The sequence below is a fragment of the Pseudopodoces humilis genome, chromosome 13 (assembly GCF_049639895.1).
Source record: "Pseudopodoces humilis isolate 2021_Gansu_Grassland_sample_001 chromosome 13, ASM4963989v1, whole genome shotgun sequence".
NCBI lineage: Eukaryota > Metazoa > Chordata > Aves > Passeriformes > Paridae > Pseudopodoces > Pseudopodoces humilis.
Genome location: NC_142212.1, coordinates 16,228,788 through 16,245,955, shown reverse-complemented (window position 1 = coordinate 16,245,955; position 17,168 = coordinate 16,228,788). Strand labels below are relative to the sequence as shown.

General features: G+C 39.5%; 1 protein-coding gene across 2 annotated transcripts; it reads left to right on the top strand.

The window, feature by feature from the left end:
* Positions 1-639: 639 nt before the first annotated feature.
* TMF1 (TATA element modulatory factor 1) lies at positions 640-17,080 on the top strand. 2 transcript variants are annotated; one of them, XM_014251632.2, is made up of 17 exons: positions 640-879; positions 3,001-4,073; positions 4,910-5,013; positions 5,866-5,992; positions 6,893-6,998; positions 7,639-7,781; positions 8,469-8,635; positions 8,771-8,927; positions 9,377-9,469; positions 10,090-10,246; positions 10,946-11,138; positions 11,393-11,462; positions 11,546-11,638; positions 12,589-12,699; positions 13,233-13,379; positions 13,648-13,773; positions 14,614-17,080. In XM_014251632.2, the coding sequence occupies exons 1-17, from the start codon at positions 738-740 to the stop codon at positions 14,755-14,757; spliced, it is 3,153 nt and encodes a 1,050-aa protein (XP_014107107.1). In that variant the 5' UTR covers positions 640-737; the 3' UTR covers positions 14,758-17,080. The 2 variants fall into 2 exon arrangements, with proteins under 2 accessions (XP_014107107.1, XP_005522060.2); XM_005522003.3 differs by having other exon boundaries at positions 2,833-4,073.
* The last annotated feature ends 88 nt before the right edge of the window (positions 17,081-17,168 follow it).

Here is a 17,168-nt window from a genome sequence, read left to right as displayed (position 1 = left end):
CTGTGGACATTCAAGAGCATTTATAACCTCCATTTAAAAATCTGGGGCATCATTTGGCTGCTTTAGTCAGAGACCTAAGCAGTGCCGGGTGCTACAACGTGAATTCTAGTCTGATACGATAGCTGTGTTTGAAGTTTACAGTTTTTTAACTATGAGCAGCATAGTTTAAAAGGATGATTAATGGGTACAAATTGAACGAGGGAAGATGGGGGAATAGCACAAGGAGTAGTGGGTACAAACTGAACGAGGGAAAATATGGGGATAGGACAAAGAGTAATGGGTACAAACAGAAAAAGGGGAATTCCAGGTTGGATATTATGAAGAAATTCTTTCCTGTGAGGGTGGTGAGGCCCTGGCACAGGTCGCCCAGAGAAGCTGTGTCTGCCCCATCCCTGGAAGCGTTCCAGGCCAGGTCAGACGGTACTTGGAGACGGAGAGTGGAGGGTGTCTGTGCCCATGGCAGGGACTGGAAGCGGACGCTATTTAAAGTTCCTTCCGGCCCTTGAGCTGGAGCGTTCCCCGGCGCTGTGAGGGGGGCGCGGTGCCCCGGTCCCGCCTCCCGGACGTGTGGGGAGGGCCGCGGCTGCGCCGGGCCCGGCTGCGACGTGGATCCGGCGGCGCCTGCGCGGGTCCCCTCGCTCCGCTCCGCTCCGCTCCCTCAGCACAGCGCCCGGCCCGGCCCAGCGCGCCGGCCCCGCCGGCAGCTGCGGGGAACGGGCGCTGCCGAGCCGCCGAGGATGAGCTGGTTCAACGCTTCGCAGCTGTCCAGCTTCGCCAAGCAGGCGCTGTCGCAGGCGCAGAAGTCCATCGACCGGGTGCTGGACATCCAGGCCGAGGAGAGCCCCTGGCCCGACGCCGTCATCCCCGACTACGGTGACGGTAAGGGCGGGCGGCCGCAGCCGCCGTGCCGAACCTCGCGGCCTTCACCTCGCCCGCCTCCTCCGCTGTCTCTTTCTCACCCTGGGAAGGTTTAACCGGCCACCCCGCCCAAAGCCCCCCCGGTTTATATAATTCGGAGCCCCTCCCGGTCTATCTAATCCACGTTCTGATTCCTCCCGCGCCCCCCGTGCGGGGTGACACCGGCACGAAGCTCAGAGCCTGGCTGATGTCACCAGTGTCCTGCTTTTATCGCATGAGTAGCCCTGAGCCTCATAGCTCTGCTTCTCGAGGCGTTATTTGTTTATATTCTTTTTTCCTTTTTTGGCTGGCGAGTTATTAATTGCTAAAAGGGGGAGTCACGCTCTTTTCAGAAGCTTGCGTGGATTCACTCTTTGCAACAGGGAGGGCAGAGTAGAAGCTGAAAGTCTGGTCCATGTGAACCAAATGAAGTTCCCACTTTTAGTGGCTTCCAGTTCATAATCCTCAGACTTTTTCCTTTCAATCTGTTGAAAGGAATGTGCTGGTGGAAAAGTTGCCATGGCTATGAGGAAGTGTCTCCCCTGTATGTGTGCTAATGGAGAGCCTGAAGGAATGGTCAGCCCTAAGCTGTTTGGAAGAGAAAGAGCAAAAAGGAGCCCTCTTATTAGAAACTCCCCCAAAAATAATATCTTAAAGATAAGAAGAATAATAATAAAAAAAGGATGGCAAACTAAGTCATCTGGAATCAGTGTAATTGTTACAGCTAGATCTATGAGAACTATGTGTGTTTGGAGGAGGAGAAGGTTATTTCCAGGTGAAGCCACAGCAGTGAGATTTCTGAAAATTGAAAGCTGTAGGAATTGAAAGTGTTTTCCAGGTTGGTTGCTCAGCAAAGGTCAGTTTGGGATATCTTTGTCCCTTTGAGGACAAAGTCGTGTAAGTAGTCTGGTGTCATCTTAAGATGCAAGAATTGTTTAGGGAAAAATACCATACTTCTCAAAGCTTTAGACTTGCCCAATAATTTTTTAAATTTGATTTACATCTTAATATTCATGGTAGTTCTATAATTCATAAGAAGAGCAGCAAAGATCAGCCTGCATCTGGTTTTCAGGGAAAACATACTTGTTTTCAAGAGATATCAAAATATGTTCTGAATGTTACAGTTAACTCAGAACTTTTTCTGAAGCTGTTGAATCATGGACAAGGTAGCAATAAGTCAGATGCTTCTAGTAATAAATCACATGTTTGTAGTATTTTGGGCAATGAAAACAGTAATTATCTGAACTTGAGGCCAACAGCTATCCACTGTTCTGAAAGTGGAAGCTAGCTTTAAATATTGTAACTCAGCGTTTTTAATAGATGCTGATGTATAGAGTGACTTTGTTTCTAAGTAGCCTGAAATAATTATGTTACCTAGATTATATTTGTAGGTACAAAATTGGATATTGTTTTTTGGTTTCTCTTTCTTACTTCAGATGCTACTGCAATTTGATGCTGAAATTCTTGCTGTTAACAAGTGCTGGAAAACCTGCAAGAAATAGAATAATTGGAATTGTTGATGTTATTTTAGGGTAGCTTCAGAATGGAACAATTCAGTATTTCTCCACAGAAGAAAAAAAATTCTCAGCTGGGCTGCTGCTGATTTTTATTGTCAGCACCATGCTGATGCTTGGTGTATAAGGAAAAATGATATCTGTCAGAAACTGAAGGGCAAGGACCCTTCTTACACTGTAAATTCTGCAAATACTTAAAGCTTTTCCCCTCTGTTTTCTGTCATGGTGCGTGAAGTGTTTATGTGCTATTTGCAGATAACTTTTAAGGCTTTGTATTTTTTCCTCCTTTTAAAATCCATATAATTCTTTTAACTACAGCTTTTCAGATTCTTTTAGCAGGAGGCCACATTTGCTTTTGCTTGTGACCTTCAAAGTGGTTTTTTTTTGTCTGTCTCCCTTTTTTCCTGTTTTTATTTTTTAGGAACAAATTCTCTCATAAGTGGAGGATGGGACACATCTTCCTGGGGCTTGAGCTCAAATACAGAACCCCAGAATCAGCCAATATCTCCCATAGCAATCACAAAGCCAGTGAGGAGGACGGTAGTGGATGAATCCGAAAATTTCTTCAGTGCCTTTCTCTCTCCAACAGACGTTCAGAGTATACAGAAAAACCCAGTGGTGTCCAAACCTCCAGCCAAATCACAGCGACCCAAAGAGGAGGTGAAAAGCACTTTAAAGGAGTCTCAGCCCTCCAGCCAGCTGGAAGGGCCAGTGGCAACAGAGGCAGAAGTGAAGGATTCCTCCGTAGCTGTGCTGGACTTGAAAAGCCTTGATGATCCCAAGGAGAAATTAGAAGAGAATGCTGTACTTAAATCTGTTGCCCAACATGAAGCAAGCACAAATGAAGTTACTGACAAAAAGGTGTCTGCTCTAAATTTTGAAGAACCTGAAGATTCTCCTACTGAAAAATGCAGTGTGGGAGGGGATGGAGCAGCAGGTGCACCCGAGGGCACTTCTCAGCCCCTTGGAGCAGGCGCGAAAGACCTGGGTTTGGAAGGGAAGGAGAGAAAGACTGAGGACAGACAAAGCAATACCCCATCACCTCCCATCAGCACCTTCTCCTCAGGCACTTCCACAACGAGTGATATTGAAGTTCTGGACCATGAAAGTGTGATAAGTGAGAGCTCAGTAAGTTCCAGACAAGAAGCCACAGATTCAAAATCCAGCCTTCACCTCATGCAGACGTCGTTCCAGCTCTTATCCACGTCTGCCTGTGCGGATTATAATCGCTTAGATGACTTCCAGAAAATGACCGAGAGCTGCGGCTCCTCGGATGCTTTTGAAAGAATCGATTCATTCAGTGTGCAGTCCTTGGATAGCAGGAGTGTCAGTGAAATAAATTCAGATGATGAGTTATCAGGCAGGGCTTCTGCTTCAGCATCTGTCGCTGTCAGTCCGTCCGTGCCAAAGACAGAAACGGTTGACGCCCTGAAAAATAAATCGGAAAACTTGAATGATGCTCCTGTGTTACATGCTGAGGAAGCTGAGATGGAAGAGAGTGGGAGAAGTGCAACCCCTGTTAATTCTGAGCAGCCAGATGTTGTTTTGGTTGCTGCTGTGCAAACTGTTGAAGAACAGGTGGTGAAGGAGGAGGCCGAGCCCCAGCAGGATGCTGGGGAGCAATTGGTAGAAGAGGTCACTGAAAAGCAAGAGCTTAAAAAGGTAAGTAAAACATGTATTGCAAACACACCTTTAAATTGCAAGTGAAACTCCTGATGTTTTCTTACCTTGCCCTGTATCATATCAGCTGATTTGAATGAATTAATCGATGCTGAAATGTCTGACCCTGTAGAAAACTCTCCTGCAGTGATATCCTGCAGTGGAACAGTACTGGTAAAATTTCTGATCGGATAGTTGTGGGTTTCACCTGATCCACCTGGTTGTCATTGTTGTGAATTGTGAGTAGGGGTGGCAAACAGGAAGCCTAATAGATCAAATGTGTTATTTTAATTTTTTGGTGGCTACATTTGTATATTTTCTTGAATTTTTGTTATTTGTCTATATTCAGCTTTCCAAAATGTGGTATTAAGAAATTATTTTAAGGATGTGAGCTAAGAGCTTTTGATCCTGAGTGAAAGTTTTCTTCCCTCATCTGCTTTGTGCTAACATTTCACAGAAGAGACCTTCCCATAGAAATAATTCAAAGAATATTGTGAGTCTTAATGCTTAATGTAAGCCATAGTTTTATAGAGCATCATCTCTAGTTAAAAACTTCATGTATAATTAAATATCACTGTTGATGATTTTGCTGAGGAACTTACTTGAGCCAGATGTGCTGGTTTAGTAGGATTTCTACACCTGTAGAAAACAGGTGTCTTTATGTTCAGGTGTGTGGCAGAAACATGGTAATCCTCACTGACTTCTGCCTCAAATTCCTGGAAACATTGACCAGTTCCGTTTTAAATAATCTCGTGAGGGAATGGAGTGGGGGAAAGTCTGCCCCTCTTGTGTTTTAATTGTCCCATTGATCTGATCTTTATCTATAAAACCTTGTCCAGATGATTGATTCATTAACTGAGAAGCTGGAGAAGAGGGAAATACAGTTATTAAGTACTAGTAAAGAAAGGGCTCGCCTGGAAGAAGCTTATGATAACCTCAAAGAGTAAGTATGAAAATACGCTTTGTGCTGTAACTGTGACTTTGCTGTAATAAAATCTTGGATAAAACAAGGAGCTTTATGACTGGAACAAAGGTTACAGGGGACATGCACTGGTTTGGAAAGGTAGAAATAATGATTGCATGTGCTGTGGTGTGATTTTTTTAAGGACATATTTTTTCTTGGAGCCAGAATATTTTTTAGGAGGGGGCTGGGGAAAGATTTTTCAGTAAGCAAGCAGTAGGAATGACAAATGTGGAGAGTCAGACTTGGTTATTAATAAAGATCATTCTTACAAGACTGGATTAAACTATTAAGAGAGAATGACTTTTCTGATACAGAGGGATGAACCTGATTTACTGAGTAATTTGTTGACTAAAATGTAGGCAGTGAAAGTATGGAAGAAGGGCTGGTTTTACGGAAAAACCTGAAAGTAGTATTTAATTTGGTTAGAGTTAAAAGGGGAAAAAATGGACAGTTGTATTTACCAGCTCATTGATCAAATATTGAGTTATAAAATTTACAGATACATGATGCTGTTGTTTAATGACTAAATTATTCCTAACTTAAAAATTAAATAATTCACCCTCTGTATTATACAGATTGTGGTTAATTAAAAAGGACTTTATCAAAGGGCAAGACATTTAAGATAAATTAAGAATTTAGTTGTTTGCATGGTTAAACTACAATAAAGATCTTTGGTTAGGACTTCAAATATAGATGTGAGGTTTTTTGACTTGCTTATCATGTGTAATACAACTAAAATACTTTCTAAAAGCATTTAAGACAACCTGTTGCAAACTGTTTGGAGTGTCACATAATCGTGCAGCTGTTCTGAAATGCTCATTTTAAATGCAGTGAAATGTTTAGAATGAAAGAAGAGAGCAGCAGCCTTTCATCTCTTAAAGAGGAGTTTGCTCAGCGAATTGCAGATGCTGAGAAGAAGCTCCAACTAGCCTGCAAAGAGAGAGATGCAGCTAAAAAGGTAATTTGGCTTTTTTTATGAAATTAATATTTATTAGTTTATGACACAATTGGATTTCTTGAGGAAAAACAATAGACATTAACCCAGGGAAAATCATGAGGCTGTTAGTAACCAGCATGAGCTGTTTCCAGCCATTCAGGCTACTTGGTGTTCACATCAGTGTTCTTGTATCCGTGCTGTGAACCAGCTTGGGGAACTCATTTAAGTTGGTCTGGTTTGGGAGAAAAAGAGATTTAATGTGTGCTCTCATTCACCTTGTACCAAATATGTACTTGCATTGGTGAGGGAGAATGGCCAGGGGATGTGAGAAAGGGATGAAGAATGAGAATGACTTCTTTAGAGGATTAACTGATAGGAAAATTAAGGTCTGATGACAGATTGATTTGGAATGAGCAAAGAAATCTACAGCAACAAAGTTTATGGGGTTTAAATGTTCTTGACCTGGTGTCACAGCATTTCATTTCTCTAGCTTAATGCAAAAAGGAAACTCGGATCTAACCGGAAAACAAATATTTTTCAGCTGTTTGTCACTGGGTTGACACAGCAGAGAGTTGAACTGGAAAAATTATTCAGTATCTACATGTGAATAGGACAGGTTGGTTTTTCTCCATTAGAAAAGTTTCAAGAAAATTAAATGGAGATGGGGAAGTTGGAACAAATTGTGCAGAGGATTTTCAGGGTCTCAGTCCTTGGAGGTTTTTAGAACTTGATGCAATAAGGCTCTGAGCAATCTGTTTTGATCAGATAATCTCCAGAGTTCCCTTCCAACTGAAATTGTTTTCCAAGCAAAGCCTTTTGAGCAGAAGGGCAGAAGACGAAGGTGATCAGTGTAACTCACTCTGTATTTTTCCCTACATGTATTTTAATAAACAGTCCTAAGTATTTTATCCTATTATTTAGGAAGTAAAGACTGTTAAAGAGGAATTGGCTACTAGACTTAATACCAATGAAACTGCTGAATTACTGAAAGAAAAAGAAGAGCAAATCAAAGGATTAATGGAGGAAGGTGAGAATTATCTTTTTTTTATAGTAAAAATGTGTAGAATAGTTTGAAATGTACTGGCCTTGCATACAAGCCTTCTTTGTGTAGGGAAAAAGTGCTAAATTTGAAGCATGTTGGATATTTCTGAACATTGGAAGCATTTAGTGAGTAGCGAAGAGCAACAGGAGGGGTCAGGCAGGTACAGATGGCTGGAGAGATGCTTCCTGCAAGATGCATTAAGAGGTGCTGAGACATAAATCCAGCATGTGCAGAACAACATTCCGTGTTCCATTCAGAAGAAATCTAACAAGGGCATTGCTCATGGCATTCCTACAGTGTCTCCTTTAATACTTTTTAATTTTGGAAGTAAAATATAGATACTAAGTGAGAAGGTAATTTTGTTGTTTTTTTCAGCATGATGAGCTCAGTTATTTTCAAAGCCTTTTACATCCTCTTCTATCTTACTGTAGCTCAGTGTAGCAAGGGTATCTCAGGATAAGATAGATTTAAACTTAAGAACTTGCATGAAAAATTGTAAGAATAAGTATTTCCATATTTCCTTGAGTTTTATTTTCATGGGACTGAAGAGCAAGGCTGTTGTGAATAGGGAGAATCCATAGAATATAACCAATATGCACTAGCTTCATGTTCAATTTCTTCACAGGAGAAAAGCTGTCCAAACAGCAGCTGCATAATTCCAACATTATTAAGAAATTAAGAGCCAAAGAGAAAGAGAGAGAAAATATTAACACAAAACAGAACAAAAAGATTAAGGAAATGGAAGAGGAGTTGCAGCATTTAAAACAGGTGAGATATTTGTGGATTTTATTTTTTTTAAAAAAGCTTTTTATGTTAGCTTCAAAATTTCCATTTGGCTGGGCTCTTGAGAAATTGACATTTTTTTTATTTTCTGGAGACTTCTGTTTTCATAGAATCCCAGAATGGTTTGGGTTGGAAGGGACCCTAAAGCTCATCCAGTTACCCCTCTGCCATGGGCAGGGACACCTCCCACTATCCCAGGCTTCTCTAAGTTCCTTCCAGCCTGAACTTGGACACTTCGAGGGATGGAGCAGCCACAGCTTCTCTGGGCACCCTGTGCCAGGGTCTCACTATTTCACATTATTGCAGCACTGAGTTGTGATTTATGTGTGTATTGCTTGTAAAACCGCAGTGAGGTGTCTTCTCAGCTCCTTGTTTGCACTTGCACTGCTGTTACCATGTGAGCTGGAAAACCTGTACCACCAAAACTGGGGCAGTTAGTGATTGAGTCAAGACCTTACAAATCTCAGAGCCAGGATGTGGAATTTTGTGAAATTGTGGTGAAGAGCAGCTTCCTCTGGGGAAGGCGGGGAAGCAAAACCTTTCCCTTCCTGCCAAGTGATAGATGGTTTTAGTCACTTTATCCCAAATTGATTACCACTTCTGTCACTATCCTCAGACAGTGTCAGCCCCACGTCCTGGGGTTTGTTTCATGTTTCTTGTTTGCACTGACAGGTGCTTGATGGCAAGGAAGACCTTGAGAAGCAGCATCGAGACAGCATTAAACAACTGAATGGTGTCGTGGAGAGACAAGAAAAGGACCTTGCTAAACTTCAGGCAGAAGTGGAGGACCTTGAAGAAAGGAACAGGAGTGTGCAGGCAGCACTCGACAGTGCATACAAGTAAGCAAAGCAATCACACCTTGAGATTGTGGCTCTTCTCTGTGCAGTGCTTGTGAAATATTTAAATGTAACAAAGTTATTTGCCAAGTTCCTGTTGGCATTTAAGTGTATTGGGGTTTGTTTTTTTCTCCCCAGAGAACTTGCAGATCTTCATAAAGCTAATGCCACAAAGGACAGTGAGGCTCAGGAAGCAGCCCTGAGTCGGGAAATGAAGGCAAAGGAAGAGCTTGGGTTAGCGCTGGAAAAGGCTCAGGAGGAGGCTCGGCAGCAACAGGAGGCTTTGGCAATTCAGGTGTGTCTGAAATGCAGTCAATAAACTCCTTAATTCAACAAGTGAATGTACTGAGGTGCTGTGTACACCTGATGTAATGAACCAGGTGGAACTCATTTTTTGTGTGTACTTAGCAAATACCCAGAGGATTTCTTCCCCATGGAACTTGTTCCATATTAAGGGGTGATTGTGCTAACCTTTAAAATACTAATTTTATTTAAAAGTACTTATAATTTTACTTGTCTAAATGAAATTATTTTGACAGGATCTATGTTAAGTTTGTAGTACTCTTACCTCTTAGAATTTTTAGTGATAAATAAATCAGTGTAACTATTTGTGTGTGTGCAAAAATGAAGCCTTTAGTTGTAAACAAACATATCCTGTTTGAAAATGGTGTGGTACTGTGGCACAGGAATAAGTGATGATATAACTTTTGGCAAGAGTTTAGTAATAATTTCTTGTTCATTTAGGTGGCAGACCTGAGGCTGGCACTGCAACGTGCAGAGCAGCAGGCAGCAAGAAAAGAAGATTACTTACGGCAGGAAATTGGTGAATTACAACAGGTACGATAACAAGCAGATGATGCCAACTTTACATCTGCAAGGAGGACTTCTAAAAACCCAAAAATAAAATGCTACCATGACATAAACAGCCTGAAAGAGAGGCTTTATTTTCCTGGTTACCTGCAATGGTTGTCCTTTGCAGAGGAGCAATAAAAACGTTAATGAAAATGTTTTTTTAAATCTCATAGTGGAAAAAAAGTCATCATTTTGTTTTGATGCCCCTTAAATAGCATGCTGTCCTTTTAAAATACGAGACAAAATACAGACAATTATGTGATAGTCATCTAAAATTGCTGGCAAATATACTTTTGAATGACTCTTTATCTGCTTCTTAAGAATATTTTTATTGTTCTTAAGGGCCAGAATATAGATCGTTGCCAAAATGTTTCAAATGATGTCTGGAGTTCTGGAATTTCTGGGCCCTTGCTCTATTATGTATCTAAAAATGTTGAACTTCTCTCTTGGAATTTCACACTTTACCGTGAGTTTGAACCACATGAATGTTAGATTGTAAAGCAATAATTTTAGAATGCAAAGCAGCTGCTATTTATTTAGACGAATTCTGTATGAACCTTTCAATCCATCATATGGTTTTAATTGTATTTAATTTGTGATTTCAGAGACTCCAAGAAGCAGAGAACAGGAACCAAGAGCTGAGCCAAAGTGTTACCTCTGCTACACGGCCCCTGCTGCGGCAGATAGAGAACCTGCAGGCCACGCTGGGAGCACAGACCTCTGCATGGGAAAAACTGGAAAAGAACCTCTCTGACAGGCTGGGTAAGGTGGTTTAGCTTTTACTGAACTGTGAGGCTCTGGGTGAAGGTGTGAGATCCAGGAAGGTAAATGTAAAGGGCTTAACACTTGCCCAATGTGTTGATGGTGGATCAGGAGAGATGAGCACCAAATGCTTTCCTGTAAGGAAATGGTGTGGGGTGGGGGTTATGCTAAGGTTCTTGGACAGGTAATCCACTGGTTCTCTGTAAAACACACTGTAGCATAAGGTGGAGGGGTTAAAGTGTACATGTCCTTATGGCATCTAAGGGCATTGAGACACTGAAAGTATTCCAGGAGCCTGTTGCTGAGATACCAAATTGTAAAGTTTGGAATTGCTTACCTAACTGCGTCAGTGATGATACATAGATTGTTTGATACAGTAGGAACCTATTGTTTTAAATGCAAAATACATTAAAAGCCCAAAGGTGGACCCAAAGAAATTATCTCCTTTCTTGTATAGTTGTATATTGCATTCTGAAAGAGTTTGAAATCTCTTCATTCTGCATGTCTTTGATCCTCTGTCTGCGTGTGGAAAATATGTAATCACCTATACAAAAGAAAACAAGGTGTATTTTTTTAAGAAAGATTAGTTGCATATTAAAAAAAATCTCAAATTCAATTTTAATGTATAAGTAAATGTCTCATATTCTAGATGTTTTGATCAAAAAAGGTTAAATTCCATGGTTTTTTTTTCACTATTAGGTGAGTCTCAAACTCTTCTAGCAGCAGCTGCTGAGAGAGAACGTGCTGCTACAGAAGAACTTCTTGCTAATAAAATTCAGATGTCTTCTTCTGAATCTCAAAATAGTCTTTTAAGGCAAGAAAATACCCGTCTTCAGGCTCAGCTGGAGGTTGAGAGAAACAAATTGAAGAAAATGGAAAATGAAAACAGCAGGTGAGTTAATTTTTTGGTTAACAGCATTTCTGTATAACTTGTGAAATGGAGTGTTGATATGACTGTGCAACATGTTGGCAGAATGTTACAAATAATGTTGTTCAGGATACTTTGTTTCATGCTAAAGATGGAAAAGTGTTACATTCATAACATTTTGCAGCCTTGCAGCTGTGTTTGTTTTAAAAGGATCTGAATTTACGGAGAATAGAATGGAGAACACTTATTTAGTGACTTTACCTCTTTCCTCTGTGTAGGTATGAGGTTGAACTAGAAGGGCTCAAAGACGAATATGCAAAAACCTTGGAAGATGCAAAGAAAGAAAAGGTATTGCCTAGTTCAGCTGTGATCTTGGTTACGGTTGAAGTCTGAGCTAGCAGGAAATTAACATGTTGTATTTATCTTTGCAGGCATTGCTGGCTACTCAGTTAGAGATGGAGAAGATGAAGGTTGAACAGGAGAGAAAGAAGGCTATTCTTGTGCAAGAAGCAGCAAAGGAGAAGGTGGCAAAACCTGACATTTCTAAGTCTTACTGATATTGTCTTTATTTTAGTAGATATCTATAGCTGAAACTTTTAGTACCTGTCAGTATCTTTCCAGTGAAACAGGTGTTGTGTTAGACACACTGAAATAAATTTTGAGTAATAATCTATTTAACCTGAGAAGAGGTAAAATATGGATTGTTGTCTTAATCCTCTGTGTTTGAGTGCTCTTGGATCCTTTTGCTTCTGAAGCTACTTCTTTTCTTTGTTTAGACTACCAGCATTGCTTCCACTGAATTCCTGTTTTTCCATGACTGTGTGTAATGTTCCACATGCTTTCCAGCTTAAGTCACAAGTCACACAGCAGTCCTCAATAGTCATCATTAAATTCATTACCACTAATTAGCAGTTAGTGTTCAACTAAAACTATTTCTGTTGTTTGTTTCTTACTGTCTGCAGTCCTAAAAATCTAAGTGCTTTACCCTTCAGAGGTTAGCATGCTTGTAGATGCTGCTTGGAAAAAGGGCCAGCCTGTTTTGAAGAGGTATCAGTGAATTATTAGCATGTGAAAAATCTTGGAATTTAGTTCATACACTTTATTTAAAAAGAAGAAAAAGGCCTTAGCATTCATTCTAAGAAGAGATGTTCTTCTGGGTGTGAGATATTCTTTCTCTGATGCATTTGGACATACACAACTGCCTCTGAATCTCTCTTGGCTACTTGAAAGAGAACCTTTTTTCAGTGTAATTTGTAGCTTCTGTCTTAATTTCTTTAAAGGTCTGAGATCTTGAAGATAGGCTTAAACTTTCATGTTCTAGGTATGGGGCAAGTAGAAAATCTATCACATTTCTATGTTCTATAGTTGTTGTTGGAAAAAGGGAGGCTATTTATAGAATCTCTTTTAGCATATTGTGAATGTTGTTTGTTTTTTTTCTAACTGGTGATATTGGATGTCTTTCTTTATTTTTAAGGACCGAAAGTCATTTACAGTTGAAACTGTATCGAGTACGCCGTCAATGTCCCGCTCCAGTTCCATAAGTGGGGTGGACATGGCAGGTCTCCAGACCTCTTTCCTCTCACAGGTAGGATAGATCACCTATAATGTTTTTTTTTTCTTTTTGACCACTTATTTTCCTCAAGAACATTTAGTAATGTAGAAAATGACTCTTTGAGAGTGTATTGCCCTTAGACAAGGTAACTTCCTGTGCAGAAACATCTAAAATTCTTACAAGGCATCTGTGATTGTAAAGCCCACAATTGATTGATTTTGTACTTGCACTCCTGGTTTAGGGCACACCCCTGCTCCCTAGGCAGCATCACTGACAGCTGTACTCTGCTGTCTCCTACTGCTGCTCCTTCCCTGTCAGTCCAGTTCATGCTGTCAATGCTAAATGGCACCTGTGTAAGTGTCAGGAGAACTTGCCAGTAGGGAGCTATCCCAAATTGTACCTGCTCACCTCAAGCTTTCATTTTGAAAACAAGCTTTAAGCATTGCAATGCTTGCTTAGCACGGTGTAATTTTACATCTTAAATTATGTTTTATTTAGGAGAAGGAAGATTCCAAAATGGGCATGTTTTTGTCTAATTTTCAGCTTCTCTAACCTTCTCTTTGTAGGATGATCCTCATGATCACTCATTTGGACCAGTAGCTACCAGTGGGAGCAATCTCTATGATGCAATAAGGATGGGATCAGGTTCAAGTATAATTGAAAACCTTCAGTCACAGCTAAAACTGAGAGAAGGAGAGATTTCACATCTACAGGTATCTTTTCAGAAAGCTTGGTCAGTATTATGAGAATTCTGTGAACAAGCACAGCTGTGTAGGGATGAGGGTGAGAAGGATTTGTTGCTTCTTTTTTTTTGTTTTGGCAAGGATCTATCCAGAAAACCTATCTGTCTGAAAAGTAAATGAAACCCAGGACAATGAGATTTGAGGAGAAAGTGAGAGTGGATCTGAGATGTGCTGTTTTGCAGTCTGGTGTTTTATAAATACAGTGAATTCTTCTGCTTGTTATGTGTGTTTACCCTAGCTGGAAATTGGAAACCTGGAGAAAACTCGATCAATAATGGCAGAAGAGCTGGTTAAATTAACAAATCAAAATGATGAGCTTGAAGAAAAGGTGAAGGAAGTACCCAAATTACGCATACAGTTAAAGGTAAGTGAATTTCTAGTGTAAATCCATCATAAAATGTAGATAATTGCATTTCTTTAGGAGCAGTCCTATCAGTTTAGGAATATATTCAAATCTGTCTCTTGGCATAAGTGACTGAAGAGCCTGTTTTTTGAGTTTTTTCTTTTATGTAGTAGAATCTAAAAATGCCCACTCTATGGTTAGGCAGACACTTTAAAACACATCTGTTGGAAACATGTGCTGTGCATAAGACTGTGTGCTATATCAGGGAGAGACCAGTTTTGTTTCTGTCATTTAGGTACTTGTCTGGAAAAACTGGTTTTTTTAGTGGAAGGAGTATTTTGATAAATAGCATGGGTTTATGAAGTTGATGCAGAAGCTGAATATGTGTCCAGTAGAGATACAGGAAATAGGACAAATAATTTAATCCTATTGAATTGAAACTGAAATATTTGAAAAAATTTTGGAATAATTTTTGAATACAGTATGTTCCATTTTCTCATGAAACATTTCACAAACTGATCATTCCTGTAGTAAAACAATGCACTTTTCTGATTTTAATGCTTATAGCAAGTGAACTTGAAAGTGCTTCAGGATGCCCTCTGAAACCATCACTAACTCTTTTTAGGATCTTTGGAACTTTAAACCTTTAGGATCTTTGTCTTCCTTTAACACCTAGAATATAAATTTAGCTGTATTCAAAGCACAAAGTATTTTTGAAGAGTTTACTATGTGCTTCACTGTAGTTACACTTTGATAAGGTAGTGCTGCACTTACTTCCCCTGCTGGTGGTGTAAAACACTGTCCCAGCAGCAGCTTGTTTGAAGCTGAACACCAGTGAAATAACAAAGTGTGTCCTTGCAGGATTTGGATCAGAGGTACAACACCATTCTCCAGATGTATGGGGAGAAGGCAGAGGAGGCTGAGGAACTCCGGCTGGATCTGGAAGATGTGAAAAACATGTACAAGACTCAGATAGATGAACTTTTAAAACAAAGACAGAATTAATTCCCCATGGGACTCTTTAACTCTTTGGTGACAGACTGTAAAGATAACTGTTTATGTAAATGCTGAATTTAATTGTCTTGTAAAAAAACCCTGTATTATAGAAAATGTGACTATATAATAGAGTTCATATGTTGACAGAAGAATCAATGCTTTAAGTGTCCTGTTCTGTCTGCAGTTAAATTATTTGTGCAATATTTAATTTTTTTCTTCAGTCATCCCTTTATTTAAGTTTTTGCTAAATGGTGGGTCATTTTACATAAACAGCAGAAATTATGGTTGTTACCTTGTGAGACAGCACTGGAAGGCATGAGTAGTAAAAGCAGTACTAAAGCAGCCCTTGATTCATAATCTTTGTAAATCTAGGAAAATCACATTACAAGTCTTTCTCAAGTATTCATGTGAATTTTTCTAAAATCTCATCAGGTAATTTTTCATAAACTGAAGTAGCAGGGACTTGCTGTCTGAAGCATAACTGGTGGATATTTTTATGACAGGAAAATCTTAGATTTGTGTTTACAACATCTGAAGGTGTCAGGGTGATTATTCTTAGACAAATCCGATTAGTCTGACTACGGTAAGTCACTGAGTGTGGGACTCAGATGAGACTTCAAATTACAGTTTCATCTTGTATATTGCTTGTGTTCTCATGAGCAGTCTGGAGACAGCAGCTCTGCTTGTAATGATAAATGCATTCAACTTTTAACACCAGAAATCAGAGCTATTAAATATCTGTTCTAGATTTAGTTGCTGATTTTTAACAGTAGCTAGAACAGTTCAGAAGAATGCAGGAAACTGGTTTTTTTAAAAAAGAAATTGCTGCAGATCTCATGGTTCCTTTTATATAAGTAGCAAGGGTTAGACTTCTTGTAAAATTGAACTGTGGCTTAATAATAGTTTGCGAGCAAGTCTCCAGTGGCTGCAGAGTATTTCTCATGCCATTCCTTAAGCAAGGTATTGGTCAAACAGCACTCACATGACTTGGAGTAGAGCTGCATTTTTGGTAATGTCAGAGGAAATGTTTGAATGGGACCCTGGGGAATGCTGAGAAGAATTCTTTCGTCTTCCTCTCTGCATTCCAGACAGCAAATATTTTGCTGCATCTCAGAACCTACTCGTGTGAAATACTGGGCAGCTGAAATTCTTTGCTTATCACACCAGTGCCTCTGTTGGGAGAGGGGTTTTTTTCCCAGACCAATGCACGTTGTAATTTGGGAACTTTTTTCAGTGGCCTGAGAGACAGGAGATGTGAAGGATGAGGAGTTGCTTCTGGAGAAATGCCTCTTGGTAATATGATTTTACTATGGGTGTTAAGAATTTATTCCTCACTGGGAGAACAGTTAGTCACTGAAGTTACATGGGCAAGGGAATGTTCATGGAAAATCCTAGTCTGATTTGAGATTCAGGCTGTTACTCTGTGAGGATTTCATTAAAGCCATAGAGCCAGAACATTTAAATTTGTTATAACTCTCCAACTGTCAGAAACTTCTAACTGCTTTAATAAAAATACTTTTTTCTCTTCCTTTTTTTTTTTTTTTTCATTGGGAGGTGGGAGGGAATTACCCTCTTGTCTTCATTTCAGTTTTGGAAACTATGGTGGTATGATTTTTCTTCTAAAAACCTCAGAATTTAACACTTTTCATATTAAAACATGACTGGTTGCTCCAAGTTTCTGAACCCAGACCAATCAAGCCTAAGCAAAAATCATATGTCCATAATAATGTCCATATTAAAACACTTGCTGGAATTTTACTGATTTAGAATTATGATGTATAAGGGTTAGTTCAACCTTTTCTTAAGAAAACAACTCTTTGTGATGGTCAAAGATTAGAAATTCAGCTTTTATCTACTACAGTGAATCAATAACTTCCTGATTTTCACCTTTTTTTTTTTTTTTTACAATCTTGGCAGACAAATGCAGCAGCAAAGAGAATAAATTATCCTTTGAACTTTTATTGGGATCTCTTGCTCCCAGTGCTTTTGAAGGTAACATTTCCTGTGTAATGTGAGCAGATGCTCCTGAAAGGCAGACAGACAGTTCTGAGTATGTCTTAGGCTATTTTGTTTTTCAGAAAGAGCTTAGATAAAAAAGAAATTTTAACATGCAATCAGCATTAACTGTTTTAGATGTAAAAATGCAAAAGGTATTAGATTTTTAAAATTTTACTAAAGTAGATGTAAATATTTGTATTGACTATTTTTGGATTCTATATTCCCTTGTAGTGCAACCTTTACTATCACTGAGAATCAGATGGCCTTCTGTGTCTTAATCATCAAAGCCTTAGAAAACAAAGTGGCTGTTGAAGGTAAAATAGACTTGAAAATATCCTGGTTTGCTCGTCTTTCATTTAATTGTATACTTGTTTTGAAGAAACATTAATGTCTGCTTGAACACAGTTCATTGCTCTGAGATT

Excerpts from the sequence above, each read along its gene's own strand:
- TMF1 (XM_005522003.3), top strand. The coding sequence starts at position 738 with ATGAGCTGGTTCAACGCTTCGCAGCTGTCCAGCTTCGCCAAGCAGGCG. Across the intron at positions 11,139-11,392 it reads ATGGAAAATGAAAACAGCAG|GTATGAGGTTGAACTAGAAG; the intron begins GTGAGTTAATTT and ends TCCTCTGTGTAG. Across the intron at positions 11,463-11,545 it reads AAGATGCAAAGAAAGAAAAG|GCATTGCTGGCTACTCAGTT; the intron begins GTATTGCCTAGT and ends TTATCTTTGCAG.